At 43.2% G+C, this 18,941-nt stretch overlaps 1 protein-coding gene and 1 pseudogene across 2 annotated transcripts in view; one reads left to right on the plus strand and one right to left on the minus strand.

Moving 5' to 3' along the window:
* Positions 1-2,331: 2,331 nt before the first annotated feature.
* On the minus strand, positions 2,332-2,932 carry LOC107535255 (ferritin light chain pseudogene; annotated as a pseudogene).
* Positions 2,933-9,876: 6,944 nt separating this feature from the next.
* HMGXB3 (HMG-box containing 3) overlaps positions 9,877-18,941 on the plus strand; it is a 41,086-nt gene continuing 32,021 nt past the window's right edge. The window contains exons 1-4 of one of the 2 annotated variants that reach the window (XM_087816915.1): positions 9,877-10,107; positions 12,696-12,834; positions 13,888-14,062; positions 17,674-18,171. In XM_087816915.1, the coding sequence (XP_087673041.1) occupies positions 12,698-12,834; positions 13,888-14,062; positions 17,674-18,171 (810 nt within the window). In that variant the 5' untranslated portion in view covers positions 9,877-10,107; positions 12,696-12,697. The remainder of the gene's footprint in view (positions 10,108-12,695; positions 12,835-13,887; positions 14,063-17,673; positions 18,172-18,941) is intronic. The other variant, XM_087816916.1, reaches the window with a different exon arrangement.

The following is an 18,941-nucleotide window of genomic DNA, read 5'->3' on the forward strand; positions in this document are numbered from 1 at the left end:
AGATTGTAGATAATCATAAATGGAATCATTAATCTGAGTGCTAACAACAACAATTTCTAATTATAATGGAACAGGCCAAAATAATACACCAGCTGGTTTGTTATCATAGCCTATTATTAAGGTAAAATTCTATTGAAATACTGTAACTTAAAGGTACATTTTAGTTTTTAAAAATATATATATTAGTAACTAGGAATGAAGAATTTAGATGTGGGAGTGGGGGAGATTTATTTTTATAAGGTAATTTTTATCCTGACAAGGACTATTTTTTTAAAAGTGTTTTGCACTTCAAATTTTAAAGTAAACATGTTAAATACAGTTAGGAAAGTTAATAAGCATTATTCAATTGTGGGGGTGGTGGTGTGTATTTTCTTTTCCTCTTCGTGATATAAAATAGGAAGGAGAGATTGAATTGTGAAAACTGGAATAATGGAGGACACCAGATGCCTTTACTGGAGATACCATGTTTGTAAGTCTACACTGGATCCATGTATATAACCTTTCTTGGACTTGAGTCATGATTCTGAAAAAGGCCAAATAATCACAATCTTATTACAAAATACCAGTGACTGAATTTCTAACTGAAGATTTTTTAGTTGGCAAACAGACAAGCAGCCTAAGCCAGAAAGGATTTTTAACTGCAGGTTTAATAAACTTATTTTAAGGAGTCCTCTACCCCTGCCACATTCCCCATCCCTAAAATAATTAGGTAATACTTGGAGTGGAATGGCTATTGTCTTTTAATTCAAATCCGTTGGGAAATTATTGTTTGAATTCTGATGCTGCCATGACTTCTCAAAAATCATTGTGAACAAACCAGTTTATATAAAATGCTACCTTTCTGTCTCCTTTGCAATTTAATATACAAATCAAGACAATATCAAGGTGACACATGAATGAACTCAAATTCTGAGTCTCATCACTTCACCAAAAAAGTATACTGCCCTCTTCCCCCCAATTATTCAAGACCAGTAACTTTTAAGAACGTGTTTTATACCACATATATCTTTTTTAAAGCAAGTGCCTTGATGCTATTCCACATAAATCATGCTTAACTCTCTATGGAATGAAGATGAGTTATGACTGCAGCCTATTGCAGGAGAGGGGGAGTAGGTTACTAGCAGATCCTTTTCTGCTGGAAGGATATGTTCATGATGATTACTACGTAAGATCCTATATGTGTTGAAATCTAGAGGTGGTATGTCATTTGCTAATAAATTGTTATGCTAATAAAATATTCTGTGTCTAAATTATTTAAGTGCAAGATGGGGTTCTAACTAAGAAGTACATTTAGGTCACCAGTGAGCTTAAAATACCATCTTTTTACCTTCAGAGTGATTTAGTCATTAATTTTCCCTAACTGTAAAAGAGGATCTGTCCTTATAGAAAGCCATAAAGCATAAAGAAACCCGATTCTTCCTGTTTGCTTGTGGCTCTGAGGAGTAGGTCAACCCTCGGGGGACTCTTTTCCATCAGCGAAGAGGGAAGGAGGATAGATTGAGAACTCTTCCAGTTTTCATGTGCTATGTCTCTGTTATGTACTGTGCTGGAATCAGAAACCCAAATCTGACTTATGTTTTACCTTGCCCAACTCTGCATTTAAGTAAGTGAATTCTGAATCACATTTTTTTTCATTAGTCAGTTGAGGCTAACACCTTATACCGACTAAGAGAACTGGGAGTGGAATTCCTAACTGGAGCACAACACTGTGAGGGATAATCTGTACCCTACCATCTCCCATGTCTTCAGTGAAGCCTCTCCCCACATGTCCTCCCCTTTCTACATCTCTCAACTCTGTGGGAGAGGTGGAAGTGTGGATACAGGGGTAAGGACAGTTCTCAGTCTTCCTTTTGCAGCACTTCCCCTCTCAATGTCTACCTTGTCAAGAGAAATTACAAGTGACTGCTCCTAAGTTTCTTCAGCCGGCTAAATTGTCTCCCGTATGTAGTCTGCCTCTGCCCTCTGGTGGCCAGAATATGCTACCACAATCCATTTCAAAGCTGGCTTCAGCTGGCATGAACAGTTCTTTAATAGGTCTGCAACGTTGGAATTACATTATCTGTGCCTATTTATCCTTTTGTATTATGATTTTATGGAAATACTAATAAGTGAAACAGTGTTTGACATATAATAGGCAATCAGCAACTTAGTTTCCTTTTTTTTTTTTTTTGCTGCAAAAAACTTTATTGTTAACCTTTGGTCCAAAACATGGGAGAGGGCTTCAGGGTAGTTAAAAGGATGCCTAATGGTTTCAGTGAGAGGCTCAAACAGAAGCCAGACACTAGAGGGGTACAGAGGGGCCCCACAAAGGCCTCTGGGCTCTAAAGGCTCCTAGTCCTTGAGGGTGAGCCTTTTGAAGAGATACTCAGCCTTTCCAGCCCCAGGGCTGGCCAGCTTCTGGAGGTGGGTCAGGTGGTTGCCCATCTTCTGGATGATCTTCACCTCCTCACCCAGGAAGTGGTTCTTCAGGAAGCCACAAAGATGGGGGTCTATGCTGGCAGAACCCAGGGCATGCAGGTCCAAAAGGGCCTGGTTCAGGCTCTTCTCCAAGGCCATGGCGGCTTCCATGGCATCCTCAGCTTTATCCCACTCATCTTGAGAAAGCTTCTGCACCTTCTGGAAGAAGCCCTTGCCGCCGCGCTGGTTTTGCATCTTTAAAAGACGGTCGGCACCTTTGTGCTTCTCTTCAGCTAACTCGCGGAAGAAGTGGCCCATGCCCTCCAGAGCCACATCTTGGTGGCTGAAATAGAAGCTGAGAGAGAGGTAGGTATAGAAGGCCTGCAGATGCAGGTTGACCAGGCGGTTGATACCAGCCTCTACCTTGGTGGAATAGTTCTGACGAATTTGGGAGCTCATGGCTGCCCCGCAATGAGTTAATCAAAAAACAATGTTGGCTGGTCCCAGAGGCCGAGGATGGCTGAGATGATTCCGAAGGTGGTGACTGAAAAAGAGGTTGGAGGGTGGTCAGAAGCTGGAAGAAGGGGTGTCCCTGGGTCTGTTCTGTTCAAATACTGTTGAAGCAAGAAACAGATCCAGGGGACCCCGAGGGCACTGCCAGTTTCCTTCCTTTTCAATTAAAGAGCCCTTCTTAGGAATAGGGCAAAGAAAACTCCCAGAGTTCTCTATTATCTATTATCTGTCAGGCTGGTGGTTTTGGAACACAACCCCAAGATCTGTTAGTGTTAGATAGGGCCGCTAAGGCAGGTCCCTGTCTCTGGTGGTACTGGTAAAGTCCTAACCGGGGATGGAGAGTAATGACAATAGCATTTCTAGAACTAGTCTGTGTCAAGTACACCTTTTTATTTTCATGACAGCACAACTGAGGTAGGTGCCTAGTCCCAGAATATTGGTCTATGGAGTAGATTGGTCATCTGGGGCAAAGCAGTCCTCATGTGGGGTTGGAGGGACCAGAGAGGCAGGGAGAAGCTGGAGAGGGCGTGAAGACAGCAGACTGAACAGGGATAATAACCTCTTTCAGTTTAAAAAACAAAGCATCAAACACCTGAATGCCCAATAGAATTAAAGGTTTAGCCAATGTAAACCAGATTGCAAAAGCTCTCTTTTGGATATCATTGCCATTTATCAGGCTCTAATTCATGATATGTAAAATGAGTTAAGAATGTGAGGATTTTTTTTAACGCAAGTTTAAGCACATATTTACTGAATACTGCTAATGCAAGGCACTTAGACAAAGCCTTTCATACTCAAGTCTTGTGTGTATACATGGAGAATCTCCCAATAATGCTCAGTGGAAGAAAGCAGGCTTAACTTTATATATTAGAATTCTTCATTATCAAAGAACAGGCTATAACTTGGATTGGAATAATATATTAGGCAATGATATTCATGGAAACTTTTGCAAATCCTTCTAAACAGAGGAAATGCTATCTTATCTCCAAGTCATTTTCTAGTATAATCAATGCTTCATACAACTTAAAAAGGTGGCCTTGACACATGTATCAATTTATACACAAGTGTTTACTGAAGTGCCTATGATGTGCCCAGCACAGTGCTAGGCACCATTAAGGTCACAAAAGGCTGGTTGCTCTCATGGAGCTTACAGTCTAAAGAGCCACAGAACACTTTTAAAACATTTAAGTGCTTAACTGAGTGGTAGAGACAAGAAGTGCTGAGGAGTTGAGGGAAAGAAGGGTGGAGTAGGTACTGGAGTCTTCAAGAAAGGCTAGAAGAAAGAGGACTCAAGTTCTTGAAGAATCCAGCTAGACCAGTGGTTCTCAAAGTATAGACCCTGGACCACATCAGTATTAGCATCACCTGGGAACTTGTTAGAAATACAAATTCTTGGGCCGCACCTAAGGCCCACTATATCAGAAACTAGAGGTAGAGCCCAGCAATCTGGGTTTTAGCAAGCCTTCCAAGTGATTCTGAAGTGAGCTTAAATTTGGAAACCCCTGAGCTAGACTTACTGGGAGGAAATTAGCTCCAGGCCCATAGTGTGCTTGATTTTCCTATGGTTAATCTAGTAGTTCCCAAACTTTTCTGCACATTGGAATCACCTGGGGTGCTTAAAAAACTGCTAATACTTATGACTCATCACAAGAGATCATGACTTAACTGTTCAGGGATAAAGTCTGGGCTTTGGAAATTTTTAAAAGATCCTTAAGTGATCCTAAGGTTCAGACAAGTTTGGCAGCCACTGGGTTAATCAAAAGAGAACACACATATTAGTCAAATTTTATTTCCAAATTCCATTCAAGGAAGTTTCCTGATTATTTCAGAGGACTGGAATATTGTTGCAATTATGTTGCTTAAAACTTAAATTCAATATCCCCTCTAAAGAAATCTAAAGATTTAAAGGTTCTTGTAAGCTACATCTTTCAAAGTAAGAGGCAAAGTAATGCCTCTTTGGAGGAAATCTGTAACTTTGAAATCAATAAGAGTTTGTAACTTTCGAATCAATAAGAGTTTGTGCTACTCTTCTCATTAAATATTCATCTATGCCATTTAGCTGTCCAAAAATGGCATCAGGAACATCTATGCAAGTGGAAAGGAACCATCTAAGTCTCTGTACACTTGAGATGGCTTCTGTGATGGTGATTTTTGGCTGCTGTGGTAAAAAGATGCTTCCCCCTCATCTTCACTTTCAGCTTCATCAATATTTTCTTTCGCTAGCCACTATACCCTGGATGACCTCTGTATCCATCAGCTCCTGAAAGATGACAAGGTCATCATCTACCATGACAAAGTCCTGGAAATTTACTTCATTTGAGACACAGGTGGCAATAGCCACTGAGTGCTACAACTTTTCAATGGCAATATCTTGTTCAGTAGCTGCTGCTTCTGTCAGAATCTGTCAATTCCATAGGGACAATGTCTGCTTTCTGCCAGCATTTCACCACTGCCTGACCACCATGCTGCAGCCATTATGTCAATGGCCTGCTTGATATCCACTATTCCTTGCTCCTCACTGCTGTTGAGCTTGAGGAGGACCTATTTTAGAAGATGGCTCCTGTACATCACTTTCATGGTGTGAATTATGCCAAGATTCAGTGGCTCCAGGACAGCAGTACAGTTTGAGGGCAGATACCCTACCTGAATCCTTTCCAAGCATGGAAGCATGTGGAATGGCATTCTGCCCACTTCATCCTGGCATCTATTTGCATCAGCCACTCATTGAACAGATTCTGTGTCATCTGTGACCACTGGCTGGCTCGGTAATCACAAGGGAGGGAATGGACGTTCTTAAGGCAGTGTGGGTTGGCTGACCTACCAACAATCAATGGTCTCATTTTTTTCAATCCCCCACTGCAACAAAGGAGTGCTGTCAATCACTGCTTTGCTTTCTTGCCCCCTCTACAATGGTCCCCTTTAGCAGCCAGCATGTGCTGGGGAAGCAACTGGAAAAACACTCCTGTCTTATCAGCATTAAAGATATCATCTGGGCTGTAGTCAGCAACCAGTTTTATAATTTCCCCTGCTTGCCACTTGTTAACCTTATCTATTCCTAGACCATTCATTAATCTGTCACTATCCTCTCTACAGACTTTTCAAAGCAATTCCATAGAGATCCCTAAATCTGTTCAACCAGCCCACACTTGCTTGAAAATTGTCATATCCAAGCACATTGGCCAAACTTAGTGCTTTTTTCCAAATGACAGAACCAGTCACAAGAATGTTTTTGGCATGAATATCTTGAAACGAAGCAAAAACAGCCTCCTCGATGTCGTCATAGAGTATTCCTCATCCTTTCCCACTGGAGTTCACAGAGGCCTCCTCGCCTTTCTTCAAATTTGGCATGATCCTTTAAGAAGGTAGACAAAGCAAAAGGAGTCATACTGAATTCTTTTGCCACATCACCTTTCCTCTTGCCTGAGTCTGTAGCTTTTACAACTTTCATCATTTTCTCTTCCAGGGAGAACTGCCGACATTTCTTATTCCCCTTGTTTGCCACATGTGCAGAATGAGGGCTGGGCCACAACTACCAGGGCTGTGTCCGCTCCTCCTCATGGTTTGTTTGCCACAAGTGTGGAAAACTGAGAAGACAAAATGGAGTACTATCAGGAACCAAAGTTAATGAATTGCCCTGAACATATGAGTTCAGATTTTTAAAAAATCCTATTAGGAGCCCTGGCCAGTGTGGCTCAGTTGGTTGGGTGCTGTCCTGTACACCAAAAGGTTGACTGTTCAATTCCCAATAAGGGCACATACCCGGGTTGTGGGCTTGATCCCCGGTAGGGGGCATGCAGAAGGCAACCCATCGATGTTTCACTCTCACATAGATGTTTCTCTCTCTTTCCCCCTCTCCCTTTCTCTCTTTCTAAAAATCAATAAAAAAAAATCTTTAAAATCCTATTATGAAATAATAAAAAGACAAAATCAAGAGAAGATGGGACTCATGATACTGACGTTTTGTAGAGATTATTTTAGAATGTTTGAAATAGAAGAGATCTTACAAATAATCTAACACTTTCTGAGCCCCCATAAAAATAAAAATGTGTGCTCCATCTACTATGAGAATACATTGAAATAATAGACGGTAAAAATTATTTGCAAGTAGCAATGCATTGTATAAAGGATTATTATATGACTTGTTTTATAAATACAGAAATTGAGGCCCAGGGAAGGGGGCTATCCAGGTTCATGCAGCTCAGATTTCTTGACTCAGATTAGTGCTATTTCTGCCACTCCATAGTCCTGCTTGAAATTCCACCAAAATGAGATCTTCAAAGCTCTATCACCATTTGGCTTGGAAGGATGTTCACTGTGGGAAAATGTTTCTGGTCGTATGTATTCATTTAACGAATATTTACAAGTGTCAAGTGGTAAGGATACTGTGATGAACAACATAGTCAAGGTATTTGCCCTTATGAAATATAATGTGGTGGAGGGAGATAAACAATAAGTAAATAGATAAATTAGAGTGCGATATGTGCTATGAAGGAAATAAACAGGATCCAGCAGTAGCAGTTTTGGTAATTGCCTGCTTAGACCTTTTATCATGAGAATCCTCAAAGGACAAGAGGAGCTGCTGTGAAATTATGCTGTGACTGCCTCTTCCTGAAGAATGGCTTCTACCACCACCCCCACACATCTGTCTATCCATTCATGGCATCCTCTTTGTGCTAGGCACTGTGCTCGATGCCAGTCGTACAGAGATGAATGGAGCATAGTGCCCACCTTTGAGGAGCTTACCAGGGAAGAAGAGAAGACAAACACTGGAGTATAAGGAATACTATAAGAGAGGTTACAAAGTACTATGACTAGAACATAGAAGTAGGGATGATCAACAAGTACACTTCAGAGAGAAAACACTACTGATGTTGGGCCTTAAAGTACAAATAGGAATTCATGAGATAGAAGGAAATATGTGTAAAGGTAATGAATTACTATAGGAAATAAAATGGCATGGTGAGGAAAAAAATGTCTTTGGACACAGAAATCACAGAAAGGCCTACTAAGGATTTTAGCTTGATCTTGGGACAATATGAGGCCGTTAGAGGTTGATTTTGTTTTTCTGAATATAATCAGAGTTGCACTTTACAAAGAGTCCTTTGCTTGCAAAGTGGAGAACCTAATGGGTAAAGTCCAGTTTTCTAAGAGGTAGCCCTAAAATCTAAATCTAAAGGCTAGTCTAGTAGGCCACATACAGTTTAGATATGTTAATTTGAGTCCACAAGAAGCCACTGAAGGATCTTAAGCAAGGAGAAAGATGACTGCCGTGTGAAGAACAGAGTTGAATGTGTCAGAGAAAAAGCAGGGAGGCTACTTAGGAGGCTGCTTCAGGCGTTCAGATGTGGGATAATGGTTGCTTGGATTAGAGTAATAGTGGAGATGGTAGGAAGTAGTCATTTCGGGGCTGTTTTTGCAGATCTTGCTGATGGACTGGATGTGAAGTGCATGAGGAGTCAAGAATAGCTCCCAGATTTTGGCTTGAGCACTGAGTGATCAGTGGATGGTGGTGCCATTTACTGAGATCAGAACGAATTATTGAGGATCTACTTCGTAAACATAATTTGTTACTTTACATGCATAATACAGCTTACATGTGGCAGGACTGGAATTCAAACCCAGGTAAGGCTCACCATAAAACCAGTGTTCTTAGTACTATAGAGTGTTATCTAGCTCGTTCTTGGAATTACGTTTTGAGAAGAGACATGGAAAGGGAATGAAGGAAGAGCCAAACCAAAGCCTTGTAGGTCCAAAGCCAAGAAATTTGATTTGTAGTCTCAGTGAACAAAAAGGCTCTGGATGGTTTCAAGCAGGGAGTGACCTAATCAGATTACAGTGCAAAAAGACCAGTCTGGCTGTTGGAGAATAGATTGTAGAGGAACAAGAGTGGAAGTAGGAAGAAATTGCATCAGTCCAGGCAGGATATGATGGTGACTAGGAGAAGGTTGGTGACAGTGGTAGCTAGAGAAGAGTAGGCATTTTGGAAACACATTTGCAAGATAGTGAGGGTTGTGGGTAGGTGGAAGAGGGCATACAGGGCATAAATGGTGTTGGAAAAATAAAAATTTAAAAGACAGTTAAGGTACTGCGAGGACTTGCACAAATGTGGGACAAACATAATCTGTGACATCGGCGGGAACGGACAATACCAGCTAGATTTGATTCCAGAGCCTCTCCATTGGGTCATTCAGTTCAGTTTGAATCACTTCAGGAACTCACTGCCATTACTGTGTGTGGGACGGTGGGAGAGAAGGGTTCAGGGCAGAACACTGGTGAGGAGGACGGCTTAGTGCGACACTAAGGAGAACCCTATCCTGAACGGGCGGGGACTGACTGAGGAGGCCTGGGGTCAGGCCGTGATCGCGGTGCCGAGAGTTGTACTGCTGAGGCTCCCCAGAGCTCGACTAGCCTCTGCGAGGACAAGCGGTGCCTGCAATCCTCCACTCTCGGCACAGTTACCTGAACGCCCTACGTCAATGACTGGGGGCCGGACTGCAGAGACGTCCCGCGGTAAGCGACCGCAGCTTCCTCTTCCTTCCAGAACTTCTGACCGGAAGCAGTCCGTCCGCGTTAGCAGCCCCCTCTAAATCTCCAAGCAGTTCCTATGGGCCCGCTCCTCAGCGGAGGCTGGGCTGTTGCGCTTGCGCGAGGGAAGGCACGCAGTCACGCGCGGCAGCCGCTTCCGGTGCGCCGCGAGGGCCGCCGGGACGGGTCTCCCAGATGATTCGAGGTTACTGTTGCCTCTGCTGTCGCCGCAGTCGTCGCCGCTGTCGCCGCCGCCCCCACCGCCGAACCGGTGCCCCGGCGACGCCGGTGTTTCTGCTGTCTTCCTCGGGCTCCCCGGGGTTTGACCCCCCCGGGGCCCTCAGCAGGCGTCGGTGAAGAGCCTGCCGAGTGAACCTGTGCTCCCACACCCGCCCTCCGAGACCTCATACCGCGACTCTGAGGAGTAGGAGCGAAAGGGGCTATCGCGACTCCGCGCCGTGTGTCGCCGGGCGGGGCCGCGGGGCCGGGGCTCCTCCAGCCCCCGGGATGCGCGCGCGAGCCCTTGCCTCCACTTCCTTGTTGCCACTGTCACGACTGGAGCCGCCTCTCGCCGACAGCGGGGAGCGCGAGTGCGCGGGCCAGCCCGCTCGTCGAGCCCCCGGGCCCGGTGCCTCCGGGAATGTGAGCCGCGCGGCTCGCACGCTCCTCCGGGTAAGTCCCGCCCTGGAGCGCCGTGCTGCACCGCGTTGCGACCGGCTGGGCGACCTCGAGCAGGGTGCGGTGGCTCTCTGAGCCCTGTTGCCTTCTGCAAAGTGGGAGCAGTGAGCCTTAGTCTCCTCCCGCATTGGGTACCTTTGGGCTATCTGGGACCCAGAGAGGGAAAGGAACTAACCCAGAGTCAAACCGTGGTCCGTAGCTGAGCTGTCAAAGCCATCCCATGAAGTTGGGAGGACAATATGATGGGACATTGAAAGTGTCTGGCAAATTTCAAGCACTGCCCTTAACTCTGCTTTGCAGGTGAGAAAACAGAGACTTAGAGTACGTAGATTGCCCAAGGTCGTAGAGCTCTGTGGGGGCTGTTAAAATGTGTACCTTAAATTAATATCCTGATTTTCTGCCCTTCAGAGCCCTTGGTTTTAACCTTTATATTTCCTGCCTTTGGGGGGGGGGGGGGGGCATTGCTGTCCTGAGGCCTAGGATCTGAAAACAATCTTGGACCCAGGCTAAAATAGGGTAGTCAGACAGACAAAAACCCAGGTTAGTCTCTTTCTGCCCCCACCCCAAAGTGGTTGTAATGGTTTTGTTTCCTAACTCATTTGGCTCTGGGTGCTAAAATCCTATATGCCATTCTTTGTAGATGCTCTCCTGCAATTATGCTTTTCTCTGCAAGACCAGTTTGAAGGGCTGAGAAATCAGTTATTAAGACTAAAAAAGTACAGGCCCCACGTAGCCTTGATTTGAACACTAGCTTCCCTTACTCATACATACCCAGCCAAATTGTGTGTTATGTTCTCTTGCAGGGTGGCACTATTGACAGAATGGAGGGGTGTGTGTGTGTGTGTGTGTGTGTGTTTTAGATGGGAAAGGAAATTATTTAGAGATGACACAGAACTAGAAATAACTTTGGGAATAGAATAATATGTTCTTATCCTGGAGTATGTCTTTAAAAGTATAGGTGAAATACTTTTTGCCTGCCTTTTCTAGGAAAGGATTTTTAACTTTCACAACATTCTCAAAGGGATTCCTGCCTCCCAAAAAGTTAGGAGCCATTGATTCCTGCCTCTTTGTCTCACTTGAGGAACAACTGAAATTTACAGAGATCATGTGGTTAGAATTTAGAGTTGGATCCAGGTCGCCTGATTCAACATGCTGTGTTCTTTTTCTCCTTATACCCTGTAAGATACCTTATCATTTGTGTAGTGAGGTCTGAATGAGATGTGAGTGGGCTTTGTGATACACAGATAGCCCTGTGTATACCACAGCTCCCTCTTCCCAGAATCCTAAATTCTCTCCCAAAATTGACAGATTTTTAGGAGCAAGCATGTTATTTCTTTCACATAAAATTCACATGGTTTTTGGGAACCTTTCTCCCTCCAAGGATTGAGTCTCGTGGGTTAAACTCCAACTTAGAATGTGGCCACAACTAACTCATTCAACTGCTGCCTGCCTTTCTTTTACTAGGAAAGGCTGTTAGATTTTCTATTGTTTAGGCCAGTGGCAGAGAGCTAATGTTGGTCTGTCAGATTACTGTCTACACCTGTGCTGTCCAGTGCCATAGCCACTAGCCATATGTAGCTATTTAAATTAATTACAATTAAAATGAATTCAGTTCCTAATCACACCAGCCATATTTCAGGTACTCATTAGCAATAAGTGGCTACCATATTGGAGAGCACAAATAATAGAACATTTCTGTCATCACAGAAAGTTTATTGAACTGTGCTGGTTTAGAGGGTTCCAGTGGAGATGGGTAGCAGTGTAGTATAATGAAATAAGGCTCAGAGAGTTGGATTTTTGAATTTAAAAAAAAAATCTGTCAGACAAGTCCCTATTTGCTATGGTGGCCTTGGGCAGGTCATTAAGCATCTCAGCCAAAGATTATTCATCTTTCATAATGAACCCTTCCTTTTGTATAGCACTCCACGATTCTCAAATAGAGTTATGTCTATGATATCCTTGAACCTTGCCACTAAAAATCTATGGTAAAGTGGGTGACATCCCTTTTTTTTAATCCATGAGAAAAATTGAACCTAAAGCAGCTAAAGGACCTGCCCAAAGTCATACACATTGGCAGAGTATAAAGAAGTCTCTCATCTATAAGCACTTAATGCATGTTTGAATGAATGACTGAGTGAGTTAATGAAGCAGATTGCTTAAGGTGGTGAAACATGAGGGAGGGAACTTCTGATTTCTGGCCAAGTATTCTTTTTACCTGTTACCATATGCAATTCTTGTAATGTGGGACTAAAGTCTTTGAGCCGAAGGATTACTGTGAGTATCCCATGTGTGAGTATATTCCAGAGGGCTAAGCTAATGTTCCCACATTTGGCTGGTCAAAGGAATCACCTGGGGCACTTGTTAAGTATGCAGATTTCCATACCCTTTAGACTAGATGCTGATTCAGAAGGTCAGGAGGAATCCTGAAATCTGTGTCTAGTAAGTATCCTCCAGGTACTTCTTAGGACCTGCTGAGTTTGGGAAATGACTCAGCCTTAAGGCCCTAGCAGAGATAAGGAATCATTTGCTGTTCCCTTTAGGGTGAATTCTTGAAATATATTTTGTGTTTGACTGTCTTCTAGCCATGGATGCATCATATGATGGTACTGAGGTAACTGTTGTGATGGAGGAAATTGAGGAATCCTACTGTTATACCTCCCCTGGGCCACCCAAGAAGAAAAAAAAGTATAAAATACATGGAGAAAAGGCCAAGAAACCCAGGTTAGTCAACATGTTTTGGTAGCTGGCATTTATAAACAGTAGCTGCTAGAGAGCTATAATGAGGAGGACTTTAAAGCCATGTCCAGATTTACTGGGTCCCGTGTCAGTTGAAATCTCTGCATAGGCTTTGGGGTTAGGGGGAGAGGAAGATGGGCAGTGGTAAGTGGGAGATTGATGCCAGCAGTTGCCATTCCTGGCCAGATTTTGGTCACATTTCCAGGCTGTCAGAGGAAATTGTACCATACAAATAATGGAAGCTATGTACAGCAGGTCCTCCAATAACATCAGTTTTTTAGTGTCATTTCTTTGAAATATTGATGGGATGCCATAGAGACTTAACACTTGTTTATATCAATTAGCCTATGGTAAAATAGGTTTCGTTATATGTTGTTTTGCCACAATTCCAAGAACCTGTCAATGCTGTTAGGGCATACTTACTGTACAAAATAATTATGTTATTTATTATTACCATTGTTAGTATTTAAATATTTAAAATAGAGCATTAATAAAAATGTAGAATTATAAATAGTACCGAAGATACCTATAAAAACTATCCAAATTATAGCTCTGTCCTCCCTCTTAACTGTGAACACTCCTAATTTCTCTCTGTGGCCACCAGCATTGGGTCACTTTGATAGTTCTGTTTGCTTCCCACTCTCAGCCTTGGTGAAGTGCAGTTGACCAGTCAGATGACTAAAGTCTGTAAAGAGTGTGAGTGGTAACCTGACTATGTAATCAGCCCCCCAAGTACCTTTCTGAGAGTGGAGTGGCAGGGTACTTGAATCTGTCTTTGCTCATATTTGGTTTTAAAGCCAGTCATCCCTCCAGAAACGGTGGTCCATGGAAGTAAGCCAGACAAGCCTTTGCTTCCAGGTTTCTGAAGAGAGAAACCTTTGATACACCATCTGGGGGTGTTATTTAAATGTTTCTTTGCTCCAGTTCTTATCTAGTTAAATGCTTTGAAATGAAAAGCTGAGTTTTGTATCTACTTCTTCACCACCAGTATTTACTGGTTGAATGAGGGAAAACCTTAAGAAGGCATTGCTTCCTCAGGTCGGCTTACCTTCTGTACTATTATGACATCTACCTGAAAGTGCAGCAGGAGCTCCCACACCTCCCACAGTCTGAGATCAATAAGAAGATTAGCGAGAGTTGGAGGCTTCTCAGCGTGGCTGAAAGGAGTTACTACTTAGAGAAAGCCAAACTAGAGAAAGAAGGTTTGGATCCTGTAAGTAATTTTTTTTCCTAACTGATTTCTCCATTGGTTCAGTGGTGAAGGCCTTGGGGAGACCAACACCCTTGCTCTCCTGTCTCCTTTACTTGAGAAAACTTTGAATTGAGTCACTTTTCGTTCTTGAGTCTGATATTGCCTGTTTTAATTTTGATGATACCATGTACTCTTTGGTCCTCTGATTACAGCAGTGTACAAGGAGATGACATTTTCTGAGTTATCTGCAGCAAGCCTTACATTCCTTTTCTGAATTTTAGCATATGTTGCAGCCCCTTTATCCTTTTTTTTTTTTAAATATAACTTTATGGATTTCAGAGAGAGGAAGGGAGAGGGGGAGAGAGAGAGAGAGAGAGAAACATCAATTATGAGAGAATCATCATTGATCGGCTGCCTCCTGCATCGCCCCAACTGGGGGTCAAGCTCGAAACCTGGGCATGTGCCCTGACCAGGAATTAAATCATGATCTCGTGGATCCTAGGTCAGTGCTCAACTGCTGAGCCACGCCAGGCCAGAGCCCCTTTATTCTTGTGGGTAATTAATATTATTTACCTTTAATATAGTTGCTTATACAGGGGTGGGCAAAGGTAGGTTTACAGTTTGTATGAAAAAATATAATACAAGAATAAACACTGTGCTTTATGTACTTATTACTGTAAAATCTACTTTTGCCCACCCTGTATAGGCATTTCTCCTACATCATAAGTGTTCATGTTATAAATTGAATGTAATATAATTAATTTGTGTTGTACTGACTACTGTCAGGTATAACAATCAGCAGTTAGGCTTTGTGTTTAGAGAGAGAGATAGTTGTTTTGTGTAATGTCACCACTGGTGGTTATAAACTATGCTAGAAGCAGAAACGCGAAGTTAAAGCAGAAGATAATGGAGAAGACTGAAGCTTTGAGTGCATGGATTAAAGAATAAGCAAGGAAGCATTTGGGTTTGTGTCCCTCAGCCATTTTGTTACTCTAGTTCACAGTAACAAAATGCATTGACAACTATTAACACTGCTATATTTTTTTAAACTAAAATTCCTGTAGGAAAATAACCTTGTTATTGCATGCTGAAACCTATTAACCACAACTCCATTTTTTTAATTGAAACACTTGTCTCTGACTTCTTTTCTGATAATGTAGAGCAAAAGTTCCCCAGGAATGCAACTGTTATAGCAGAACAGGGTGTATTTTTCCCTTAGTGGAGCTCATCTGCCACTGCCATTTAGATTCTTTGTTCTTCAGGCTTGGCATCCCTCTTCCAGGAACAGGTTTGTGTTACCTGCGGTCTTGGAGATGCTACTGTGTACTCCGTCCTCCACTTAATTTGCCTATACACTTTGAATCTGGGAAACATCATGAGGGGTGGGTCTAGGAGAAGTACACATACCTCCTTTGGTTTCCCCATTATATAGTTGTCAATCTTTTTGCTCATTATATCAAATTTTTTTTACCTAATCTGGAGTGATATGGTTTTAAAAAATACATTTCTATAGTCCTTATTAAGACTTTAAAAAAAATAAATCCTTTGCAGTGATTCTTTTTTATCCATTTTGAATTTATATGTACCATCATTTTACCACTGCCACCAAGAACATGAACAGATTACCTCTGATACTAACTAGCTGTGACCTTGGAAGAACCGCTTAACCTTTGAGTATTGGTTTTCTCATTTGTAAAATGGAGATAATTATATCTACTCACACTGTTTAAAATAGATATGTAAAGCTCCTAGCTGAGTTCTTGGCACATACTTACTCGGTCAATAAATATCACTCTTTAGTAGATTAAATGTCCAGTGACCATATAATAAGAAAAGGTGGCATTTAATGAGCATCTGGACTATGCCAAAACTGAGTGAGGCTTTTTGTGCTGTGTTTGACCTCACCCACAGTGCCAGATGTGAAGGTGAGACCCTCCTGCCTGGATACTTTGGAAACCTATCAGAATCCTTGTGGCAGGCTGACTCCTTAGCAGCCCCTCAGGCCTCCTACCAAGGGGTGGGGCCCATGGTTCCAGTGTTATTCCTTCCAGTCTGTAAGATAAATGTCGTTCAAGCCACCCTGGTTTCTCTGTCTTTGAATCTGTTCATTAAGTCCAGACTATCCTGTGCATTTGCCACTGTTTAGTTTTGTTCTCCTGACGTGTCTACTTTAAAGGATGACTTGAGAATGTCATTTCTCCATTATCTCTTCAGTAAAGGTTCCGTAAAGGATTCCGTCTGTCTGCTTTTCTGTTTCATCTGAGTGCTTCCTTTGTACCTTAAGTAGACTCATTGACTTACTGCTTTTGATTTAAGGATCCTTTTGTAATTGACTTAGTATTTCTTTTAAAAAATGCTTCTGAAATTATTTTTGTTCCGTTTAATTTCAGTTCTCACTTAACTGCTCACTTTGAAAGTTTCTATTTTTCTTATTGGGTAACTTTCTGTTTAAATTAAAAAAAGAAAAGAAAACACACACAAAAGCACCCTTTTCTTGGTGCCAATTAGTCATGCAGAGTTGTGCTTCTAGTACCTGGCCTCCCTTAGTGGAGCCCATCTGCCAGTGCCATTTAGAATTTTTGTCTTTATTGGCTTGGCTTCCTTCTTCCAAGAACAGGTTTGTGTTACCTACAGTCTTGTAGATGCTACTGTGTAGTCCCTCCTCCAGATAATTTGTTTATAAATTGTGAGTTTGGGAAACAGTCCTTGTGGGGGGAGAGGTGTCGGAGCATCTTAGTATACCTGGAGTCCCTGCTTTACTACTTACTAATTTTGTGTTTTGGGCAAGGTTACCTCCCTAAGCTTCAATTCCTTCATTGTCACATGGAAATAATAATAGTATCTGACTTAATAGTGGTGTTTTTAAGGTTAGGAAATTATTTTCTAAGCTTGAAGATCCTCGGTTGGTGTCGGTGTATGTACACCCCCCCTCACCACCACCACCCCCACCCCCCCACCCCCCCGTATATTTGAGCCCTTGTCGCATAGCCCCTGGCAGGTGCGCATTCTCCCGAGGCCACTTTGGCCTCATGAGCTTTTCATCCTCTTCTCTGTCATTTGGGAGAAACCAGTAGTGTCTGAATGCCTGCTGCCTTGGGTTCCAGCTCAGGCTGTTGACTTGTAATTTAGGCTTTTTGCTTTTTTATCGCACATTATAAATTCTGGCGTTTAAATCTTCTGCTACTGTGGAATCCTAGAATATCAGAGCTGGAAAGGAATTCATAAATAGCCAGATTCAGTTCCCTCATTTTCCAGTTCGGGCAGCTAGTCTGAAAAAAGGGAATGGATTTGCTCAAGACTATGCCACACCTGGGTTCCCATTCACAGTTTTGGATGCCAAGATCAGTGCCCTTTGCAGAGTCTAATCCATTTTCTCTGCCTCCTGTGTGAATGAGTGAGGAAACTCCATTGGTTAGAGTGTAATTCAATTGAAGAATCACAGCTTTGTGGGGGGAGAAGAGTCAGAGCATTGCTGTTACAGAGGCTGACCCTACCTAAGTCTTAGGTCAAGAGAGTAGAGTCTTTCTGGTCCCTTTTGCAGGGAAAAAAAATGAGCACAGAAGTGTGTATCCATGTGGCCTTACTCCACTTATCTTTGCTTGTCTCCCCTTTCCTGGCTTCCTCATCTTCAGAACTCTAAGCTCTCAACACTGACCGCCGTGGTTCCGGACATCCCAGGTTTCCGCAAGATCCTACCCCGATCAGATTACATCATCATCCCCAAGAGCAGCCTACAGGAGGATCGGAGCTGCCCCCAGCTAGAACTGTGTGTGGCCCAGAACCAGGTGTCCCCTAAAGGATCATCTCTTATATCCAACACTGCCTTGGAAACAGTGCCCAGCCATGCAGGCATGGCAGAGCAATGCATGGCTGTGGAGGCTCTAACTGAGGAGGTGGGAGCCCTTGCCCAGCCAGGTGCTGTACAGGAGATCACCACCTCAGAGATCCTCAACCAGGATGTGCTCCTGGAGGAGGCTTCCCTGGAGGTAGGAGAGAGCCACCAACCTTACCAGACAAGCCTGGTAATTGAAGAGACCTTAGTGAACAGCTCACCAGACCTTCCCACCAGAAGCCTGGCTGTGCCTCAGCCCCAGGTTGGGGAGAGCATGTCAGTGGTAACAGTCATGAGGGTAAGTGGCTTTGGTACTTGATGTCTTTTGCTTTCTCAAGAATTACTAAAAAGGCAGCTAGCACCATGCAGTTTGATTCTGGAGCTATGGTTATGAAGAAAACTGCTGATGTGGCACTTCTAGTAGAACTGCAATCCTCTTGAACCTTCTTGCCCCTGGGCTCACTCCAGGTGGTTTTCTGTTTCCCGGGCGCTCTCACTAGCTTCTCTTGCCCAGCATAGGTGGAGTTTTCTTCATATGAAATAGTACATAATACATTAGCAAGAAGGATGGAAACAATATTTGGGCTATCCATGAGTTAAAGCCAGGATCTGTCAGGGTATTAGGACCTGTCAGGGCTTTATATTCCCTGAAGATTGTTTCTTCAAACTCAATGGCACCTTGAACTGTATAGGAAAATTTTCAAATGGTCTTCATGGGCATGGAGTAGGCAGGAAGAAGGAAGTTTTCTTCAGGTTGATGGGACTAAGAAAGAAGAGGCAAGTCTCCAGAGCTCGAGTGGCATGTCCAGTTGAGGGGAAGAGCAGTTTCTGCTGAGAGGCCCGGCATGCTGCAGCCCCTGTGGTCTGTGAAGATGAGAGCAAGTACCCCTGCAAAAGAGTGTGCCAGGCCTAAGTCCATTTTATCGTTTGTTGCTCCAGTGCTGCTAATGATAATGAAGTATGCTGCTGGCCGGGCTAGGGCAGGTTGGCGTGGTGCTAAGAACATTCGACAGGGTCAGAAGGGGTGGGTTCTTTCACTGCTTGTGTGATCTTAGGAGTCCTAAGTCT

Source organism: Miniopterus natalensis, chromosome 4, assembly GCF_054644295.1.
Source record: "Miniopterus natalensis isolate mMinNat1 chromosome 4, mMinNat1.hap1, whole genome shotgun sequence".
NCBI classification, from domain to species: Eukaryota; Metazoa; Chordata; class Mammalia; order Chiroptera; family Miniopteridae; genus Miniopterus; species Miniopterus natalensis.